At 35.7% G+C, this 9,385-nt stretch overlaps 1 protein-coding gene across 1 annotated transcript; it reads left to right on the top strand.

Annotated features, from left to right (window-relative positions):
- Positions 1-1,707: 1,707 nt before the first annotated feature.
- Positions 1,708-9,144, top strand: LOC110724851 (protein decapping 5-like). Its single transcript, XM_021904340.1, has 8 exons — positions 1,708-2,113; positions 4,117-4,217; positions 4,794-4,865; positions 5,578-6,519; positions 6,685-6,756; positions 7,652-7,822; positions 7,913-8,023; positions 8,374-9,144. Exons 1-8 carry the CDS (start codon positions 1,963-1,965, stop codon positions 8,554-8,556), a joined length of 1,803 nt encoding a protein of 600 aa, XP_021760032.1. The 5' UTR covers positions 1,708-1,962; the 3' UTR covers positions 8,557-9,144.
- The last annotated feature ends 241 nt before the right edge of the window (positions 9,145-9,385 follow it).

Genomic DNA, 9,385 nt, shown 5'->3' with positions numbered 1-9,385 from the left:
CTTCCAGTCCTTCCACCTTCTATTTAAGCCTCTTTTTCGATTAAAGTCCAAAATTTTAATTTCTTTAATCATGTTTCCGATTACATGCACCCTATAATGACTTAATAACATTTCCTCACTTATCTCTCAATATAATTTTTCCGATTACATATTAATAATTATACCCTATAATGACTTACTGATATTTCCTCACTTATCTCTCAATACAATTTTATATGAATAACCCGTGCATTGCACGGGCCAGAAGGTTAGTTTATTATTAAAGTGTGGTAGATTGAAAAATATAAAAATTTGAAAAAACGAAAGTGGGTGTAAATACGCGCATTAAAATATGATATGAGATGACCGACCTCTAATGAAGAAGAAAATAGTAAATATTGTTAAAAGTTTTCAAAAAAAGAAAATTGAGCAACTATTTAAATATGATCGTTAAAGGAACGGAAATAATTAATTAAATACGAAGGGAATGTAAAAGTATAAATTAAAAGAAAATTTTGTAGGACTCAAAAAATACCATACTCGTAAGTCGTTTTTTTTTTTTTTTTTTTTTGTCATTGACCTATACTTTCCGGCCAAAACCATCATAGTTTTACCATATAACTTCATATTTTTCCTTTTTCTTTCCCCATCCAGTCATCCACCATGTCCGCCATCCCTAGCCTTGTACCCCCACCATTTAATAGCTACTATACCAACACTAACCACCATTTTTACCACCTAACCATCACCATCGATCTCAAGCCACCACAAAGGGTTTGTGATAGCCACGCTACCAACTCACACAATCACCTTACCATTATGCTTACATACTCCTTAAACGGTTAAACCACCATAACCTGCTACATTATTGCTTTTTATTTCTTCACTATAAGTCTATCACTCTCCCTCTTGTGCTATCTTCTCCGTTATTTCTACCACATAGACCTAGTAAGGACAACACCTCAAAGTCCCAAACAACCCTCTTTAGCTTCCTTGCTTGATTCCTTCCCTACGTTTAATTCCTTATGCATGATTTTATGTAAGATGGTGATGGGAATTGGGAATATGATCGAATGGCAATGAAATGGTAGTGAGATGGCAAATATGGTGGCCGCAAAGAAGAAAGGGAGACAATTAAGACGTTTGATAACACACATGTTTTGCATGTAAACGTCGGAAAGTGAGTCAATGGTTGTAAATCTGAGCAAAGACTCCACCCGACAAAAATATATTTTGAGATCCTAATGTGTCATTTTTTTGTAAAAAGTATTTTCTGACAAAATAACGCGCTTAAAAGTTATTGTTACAAACTTAGGGTTTGTTCAGTAAACTGAACGGAACTGAATTGAATATTTTATGAGAGAAGGAAATTAGGAACAAAATTGATTTGAGCTTAATTAAATTGAAAATAAGCTGAAGACTTAACTGTTCGTTTGGCATTGCTGTGATTTTTTGTTTTTTGGTTTTTTGTTATTTAAAAGTATATGATATGTGTCTCATAATGAATAAAAAATTATATAAACTTATTAAAATTATGATAATTTTGAAAACTGACAACAAAAAAGTGGAAACACCTTTTTCTTGTTTCCTGTTTTTGGTTTTCAAAAAAACAGAAAACTGAAAACCAAAACTGATGCCAAACAAGCTCTTAGAAAAAGAAAAAAAAAAAAAAAAAAAAAAAAAAAAAAAAAAAAAAAAAAAACTATTATCCATGCAATTATTAATTACTCTAAAAAAAATCATAAAAAAGTCAAGAAAATCCTTATAAAATGAATCTTCAACCCAAAGAAGAAATAGTCCTTAATTTTCCAAACATTGAAAGAGACATATAGGGTTTGTCTCCCTCATCCCATTTTTCTCCGAAAACAAAATTCACAAATCCAGAAAATCAAAAATTTAATTCAATCAATCAATCAATCAATCAGCGATCTTTTTCTCTCACTTTCTCTCCTCGCTTCCAGTGTTCGATAGTAGCGAACAACAATGGCGGCCGAAGCTTCTAGATCTGCTGCTACTGGTTCCGCAGATTCTTATCTCGGCAGTTTGATTAGCTTAACTTCCAAGTCTGAAATCCGATACGAAGGCATTCTCTTCAATATCAATACCGATGAAGCTAGCATCGGTCTTCGCAATGGTATTAAACTCTTTAGTTTCTTGCGATTGTTTTGTCGATTTTTTAGGTTTTTTTTCGCGTTGATTTTCATTTGTTTTTGTTGAATTGATTGATTGTTAGTTGGTTAGGTTTTGTTTATTTGATGTTAGGGTTAAGGATGAATATTTTGATATTGAGGTTGAATACTAGGATTTGATTAAATGTTATAGGACATGAGTTCTTTGTACTTGAGGAAATTTGAAGATGTAGATTTTTTTTTTTTTTTAATTGTTGTGTTTCTGTTCTTTGCTAAGATTTTCAAGTGTTTAATGTTACGATTACATAAATTCGAAAGTTTGATTATTTGGATTTGTTGTTTGATGGTTGCGCCTCTAATTTGAAGGATAAGATTCTTTTGTTATAAGGTCCAGGTCTCCGAAGCTTACTTTAGAAGCATTCCACCTATTCGGTCTGATATGGTAAGCCTCGAGAGGCATTCCAACTATTCCGGTCTGATATGGCGTTCGCTTTGGTTTAGGTGGAACTTTTGACAGAGCTTAGCTTAACTAGTTTTTATTTGGATTAAAAAGATAATAGATTAGAAAGGAAAGGAAGAGGAGGGGATGGGAGGGAAAGATAGGAAGAGAAGTTGGTTGGTCAGTTTGAAAGGAGAGAACGGAGGAGAGATAAATGGAAGGGAGGTAGCGATGTTAGTTGGTTAAAATGGTTGGAAATCTTGGAATTGAAAGAATTTGAATAAATTAAGTGAATTTAAGTTATTAGCTTTGTTTCCATAAGAAAATGCATCAGTTCGGGAAGGAATTGAAGTTATTATAAAGATTACTTGATTGCCGCTCTCTTATTTTCATCTTGCTCCACACAATTGATGAAACCAAAAGCTAGAGCTAGAAAGTGGCTTCCTTTCCATGCCTTTCCTTACCATAACTCCTGATGAAATGGTCTAGAGGCTGCTCTTTACACAAGAAGTTTGGTTAGCACCTTTGAAAGGCTTGTGAATTGCTCACCTATTGAATCTGGGATGGGGCTTTCTCCTAGGTTTGTTTCCATTTTAAAATAATTATGACCTGACACTGAAATTTCCGTGTTTTTTTTTTTTAAAAAAAAAAGGAAAAAGATGGAGGGTTTTTCACTACTTTACCGTGATTTTAGATGCCCTGGGCTCTTGGCTGTTTGTATCTTTGATTTGACAGAGTAGTTAGCTGCTTCTGCATCATTTATCGGAAATTTGCGTTTCGTTGCTTTTCTGTCTTCTCACTCCTCATGTCCGTTATAACAACCTATTGGCCCAGCAGGGATGTTACGTAGTAGAGTTGTAGATCATGTGTTGGTTAAAGTTTGCTATATATTGTAGGCTTGTGCTTTAAATTTAAAAATTGATTCCTCTTAACATGCTTTAAAGTTGATGCTTCTTCAAAGGTAATGCGGTGTGATTTTAGACTTGAATGATTTGTTTAATTGGATGACTCTGGTGATTAGTAGAAGTAAGAAATTCTCTCTGAGATGTCGAGCAAAAGAGTGATGTCATGTGACTGTCCATGTCCACCTGTTTTATCGTTGGTTATATATCTGTTTTCTCTGGAATTGCGTAAAGCTACCTAAGTCAGAATTTTTTATGCTGCATTATGATTCTTTTTAGTTACCAAATGAAAAATGGTTTATTGGTGGAAGGAGTTGGAGATTTAGAATTTTCTGCTTACAAGTAATCTTGTTCATTGAAATTATTGTCAATTATGGACATTTTTCTCGTGTCTATCAGCTGCAATGCCTGCAAATTGCCACATGGTAAATTAAAGTTGCTCATCTTCTTGTTGAGATGTCTTCAATAAATAGACAGATATTTTTGCAAATGTGCTTCATCTTGGTATGTTACTCATTAATTTGGTACGGTTTCTTTTCCAAAAGTTGTCCAATGAATAGTTGGAGTTCATTTTAGAATGTAGTTAAGTATAACTTGCTTCTTAGTGCTTAACAGAAGTTTATCATTGCTTGAAAAATTAAGATCCTGATAATGATAATTTTTGCAGTTCGATCTTTTGGAACAGAAGGTCGCAGAAAGGATGGTCAACAAGTTCCTGCAAGTGACAAAGTTTATGAATATATAGTATTTAGAGGAAGTGATATCAAGGTAAACTTAACCTTGCTTGAAACTTGAAACTCTTGGACGGGAAACTATTCTATTATCTTGTAAACAACAATTGTCCTTCAACCTCGTATTATGTTATATACTTTGTTATATTTTGGCTGCTTTCTGAGTGTTTTGAGTTTGTAATTTGTATGATATATCAATATGTGCCATCTTATAGTCTTGATCCATTGACTATATTGCACTTCATTTACCTACTACTTGTATTGCAAAGATTTTTCCTTTTTGGTGCCTGGTATTAAGTAACGCATACATTAAGTTGTCATTTCCTTCAGTCAAGTCATCTTATACTGAATTGGAAACAGTGTATAGTTATTCTCCAATGTTGTACTCTAGTAAGACATTCTCCAGTGTATAGTCAAGTCATCTTATACTGAATTTTTTTGGCACCTTAATTTCCCCTCAGCTCATTGTCCTTGCACCATGCCATTTGTAATTTTGCACTGTTTTTTTTTTTTTTTTTTTTTTTTTTTTTTTTTATAAATATTGTTGGAAAGATTTCCGAAGATATTATTGTAAAGCTGAATAATTTTACTTTTTTTTTTCCTTTTCGTACAGGACTTGCAGGTCAAATCTTCCCCACCCGTACAGACTGCTCCGCCAGTTCATAGCGATCCAGCTATCATACAGGTAATTGGTCAATACAATCTTATAGAAGTCCAAGCGCAAGTAATCTCAGGTCATATTTTAATGAAGTAGGAACTATGTCAAGATATCCCTTTATAAGCTTTAATCAAGTATTGTGTTCTAGATTAAGAAGAGGAGTATGTTGGGTTAATGTTTGACATTTATTGTGAATCTTCTTGTCTCTTAATACTAAGTTAATGCTATTTTTTGCTTGTTTTCTCAGTTTTGTCTAATTAGAAATCTTCACTGTAGATATATTATGTATTATGTGCAATATCGTAGTTTCCTATGGGTTATATTTCCTAAGTGATCTGCTGAAAGGTATTCCTTGGTATCTGAATCTTTTTTGGATTGTCTTGATATCTGTTCATCATCCTGCTGTCAGTTTCTTCAATCAAATTGCTTCTAATGCTGAGATTCCTGTTAAATATGAAAATGATTTCTGGATGACATCTCATTTTGCACCTTTTGATCTTTTATTACTATGTTCCAAATTTGCATGGCTGTCGAATGATGACACTACATTGACATCTACTCCATGCAATTCAATTGAAAAATAGATATTTCCTTGTACTGAAATTTGACCATGCACATATTTAAATTGTTAGTTCCATGCAATTCAATTGAAAACTAGATTTTTCCTTATACTGAAATTTGAGCATGCACATACTTAAAATGGCACACGCTATGAATAACATTTTCTTCCTTGGGACAGTCTCACTATACCACTCCAACTGCATCTTCAAGTATTCCTACTGCTTCCGTTCCTTCTGCTGCTGGATCCTTGTCAGATTTTAGTAACCAAATGTCACAGCCTGGAGTTCCAATAACTACATATCAGAACAGTGTCCCCATGTATCCACCTGGAGGAATTTTGGCTCAATGGAATCCTTCAAATCCACCCACAACTAATGTCAATGGTATCTCTGTGCCGATGTATTATCAAGGATATTATGGACCCTCAGGCTCCCAACAGGCACAACAACAGCCATTGGTTCGACCTGGTCAAGGTTTTTCAATGCCACCCTCAATGCAGCCTCTACCCGCTGGAGCTCAACAACCCATTCAGTATCCAATAATGAATTCATCTATACCCACTGGAGCTTCCAACATACCAGATTCGCAATCCGTGGACTTTCCCCCTCTGTTGCTACAGCCTATTGTTAGCAGCACTGTGTCTATGCAATCCAATGTGCTTCCTGATCAGTCTTCTGTGGTAGCTCAAGACTCCTCAACTAATAGGATGCCCTCCTTGGTTCCTGCTCAAGCTGTATCATCCCAGAGTACTAACTCGCCCCTTGTGCCACCTGTCACATCTAATGTGTTGGATAAAAGCACTGTTGGACCGTTGATCCCTAATCAGGCAAAACCTATGTCTACTGCTACTATGCCCTTCAACAGCTTTTCTGAATCCCTATCTGCTGCTGGGGGGAAGTCCACTTCACCTGCACTGGTGACTCCAGGCCAATTTTTACAACCTGGACCCACCGTATCCCAGAGTGCACAAACAGAGCAGAAGGATGTTGAAGTGGTTCAGGTACCTGCTTTGGTGTCATCACCACAACCATCTACAATTTCATCAACAGCAGGGAATGCTCCAGGAACAGCAGAAGCTCAGGCACCACTTTTGCCGCTTCCCTCACCATCAAATTCAAAGGTAAGTTTTTGATGTTCTGTTACTCTCACCGCTGTTCATAATTTTCTTTCCTTGTTTCGTTCTTATCATTAGCTGCAGAGTAGTCTCTATATTGCTTTAAAAGTGCTTGTGATTTGTATGCAAACTTGCTAATGCTTTAGCTGCTCGATGCCTCTTTTTCTATAGGTAAATGGGTTTCCTTCTCAAACTCGTTATGTCAATCAGGGTGGCCGTGGAGGAAGAAGAGGAGGAAATGAGGTAACACTTACCTCTTACAGCACTTACAATGCATTTTGTTTTTGAATCCTACTTGAGTGAAGGTGGTCATATTCTGTATGCTTGTTTAACACTTCACCTTTTGTCTTTTGAGAAATAGAAGTATGTGTGTAAAGTTTGGAAATTATATCTTTGTTTCCTCCATAGGAAGTTTTGATTTGATATGATCTCTGGATTTGACTTGACCTTATATATACCCTAATCCTTAACATTAAATATTATCTAATGAGATGTCATTAGGTTTTTGTATCTATGTGTACTTTCCAAATATCTGAAATTTGATGATTTATTAATTCCACTGGTCTGATCATTTCTTAATTAAGCATTTATAAATAAGCAGAATTGAACATATCCTTGGCTGTAAATTGGTAGTGTAACTCCATTGTCGGGATGGCTCAGTCAGAAATTTAAATTTAGGAAAAATTAATTGGAATATTCCCCCATGATTTGCCACCAAATCATATTAAACCCAACTATTAATGTGTACATGTTAAATGACTTTAAACCCAGTTTTGTTCTTATTTAGCCAGTGCAGTTGGATTTATCCTGTATGCTTTTAGACTTTTAGTAGTTACATTTATTAATTTTTTATCATGTGATGGTTCAGTAGAGAGATTATCTTGTAAATTTTTCTCTTAAGTAATTGAAAAGAATGGCTATTACTAAGTTTTTGGGCACTATTAATCTAATAGTTGGGTATGATATTTTTTGCTTTGAAATCTTCTTTCTTCCCTCATCAAATGTATGTTTTATTCTTTACTAATATTATCCTGCCTTTCCTAGCTCCTATACCTAATTAAGGTGAGAAAAGCAAGCAAGATAGCTAATTATTCAAAAGCTTTGTAAATTGACTGCCATTCTTTGCCTGCTCTTGCAGTTTTCTCGTCCTGTGGCCAACTTCACTGAAGACTTTGATTTCGAGGCAATGAATGAGAAATTCAAGAAAGATGAGGTGTGGGGGCATCTGGGTAAGAATAAATCGAAGGCTGATGATGGGTTAGAGGATCAAGATGAAGATGATGTTGATGTGCTACAAAATGATTCAAAGGTGCTTTATCTTCCTGTGTCGTATTTTATTCTGTTTTCCTTCTATGACTAATATCGAGTTCTGATGTCTTGACTGATTTTTGTGATGTAGCCTGTTTATAAGAAGGACGATTTCTTTGACACCCTGTCTTGCAATGCACTTGATCGCGAATCTCGTAATGGAAGGACTCGGTTTTCTGATCAAATGAGGCTAGATACTGAGGTATGGATCTTGCCCTCTTTGTTTATTGTTGTACAATGATCATATTGCTGTAAAACATGAGGGGTGGAGGGTGGGGTGTATATAATCTATATTGTATAGTCTGTATTGGTTGGGGCTTGTAGGGAAGCATATATCTGGACCTTCCCAAACCTTGGCAGATCATTGTTGGGTGGTGTTAGTCCTTTGGATACTCCCCAGCTTTTTAAATTGCTTGAGGTTGATGTATTTGTATAATTCATATGCTTGTGGTTGTTTTGCTGGACGACTAGGTTTTCTTTTTCTTTTTTTTTTTTTCCTTCTCTGATGCAGAGTTTTACTTCTAATTGTAATCTCGGTGTTCATCCATGCAGACGTTTGGCAATTTCCCAAGAAACAGGGGATTTCGAGGTGGGCGAGGACCCGGTGGTGGAAGATCACGAGGTGGTTATTACGGGAGGGGTTATGGCTATGGTTATGTTGGAAGGGGGCGGGGGCAAGGGCAGGGGCAGGGGCAGGGGCAGGGTTATGGGAATAATGTGTACCGTGCCATGTAGTTGGCACACTGACAGTATCCTAGTGATGCAAAAGCTAAGGTTTGCTGATCTCGTTTGTGGTTATAGTGGTTTGGCTTGTTTATAGAGAGACCCCAAGACCAAGATTTAGAGGTTTGGCAATAGGCGTAATTAGGTTAAACCCAATATCCTTGTTTGGCAGATTGAAGGATACTTTCCTTTATTGTTGGTATTCTGGCATAGGATTCACAATCTCTTGCTTCTTTAGAGTAATGAGCTGAGCAATTAATGGGCACATATCGCTCACATCTTATGTATTCTGTTTAGTTTGAGGTAGATTCTATGTAACTCCTGGCAAAAATTGGCGGTGGCTTCAGCAGCAGATGATTTTAGTATCTGCTGCAGTAGAATAAACCTAAGTTATGCGTTTATGCTGGCAATGAATTATGTTACTTTGAACTCTGTAGTTTGCAGTTGTCATTGACATGTACTTGGAGTAAATTGAGTAATTGTGAACTTGATATTGAGTACATTAGTCAAGGGAGCAATTTGATGACCATTGCTTTGGTATTGTATTTCTGTGTTTCAAACAAGTTTGCATTTATTAGTGTTTTATGAGTTTCCGTTTTATCAGTTTTGGTGTTGGCTGGTGTCAAAGACAATTCAATAATTTACAATTTCACCGTCTCCTATTTTGAGTTTTTTACCACCCTTTCTCTTCATCGTTTCGACCTTTGAAATTCAACCTCTTCTTTATCTACACTGTTCAATGACATATTTACATGTATTCAACCTCGTTGAGCTAGTAAATTATGTGGGTGTTACATATTCTTATCAACAATTGGTAAAAAAAAAAAAAGAAGACTTCGAA

The sequence above is a fragment of the Chenopodium quinoa genome, unplaced genomic scaffold (assembly GCF_001683475.1).
Source record: "Chenopodium quinoa cultivar QQ74 unplaced genomic scaffold, ASM168347v1, whole genome shotgun sequence".
Lineage (NCBI taxonomy): Eukaryota > Viridiplantae > Streptophyta > Magnoliopsida > Caryophyllales > Amaranthaceae > Chenopodium > Chenopodium quinoa.
This window is presented reverse-complemented; position numbering and strand designations above follow the sequence as displayed.

Coding starts and splice junctions, on each gene's coding strand:
- LOC110724851 (XM_021904340.1), top strand. CDS start 1,963: ATGGCGGCCGAAGCTTCTAGATCTGCTGCTACTGGTTCCGCAGATTCT. Junction 2,114..4,116: donor TAGCATCGGTCTTCGCAATG/GTATTAAACTCT, acceptor TAATTTTTGCAG/TTCGATCTTTTGGAACAGAA. Junction 7,823..7,912: donor TGCTACAAAATGATTCAAAG/GTGCTTTATCTT, acceptor TTTGTGATGTAG/CCTGTTTATAAGAAGGACGA.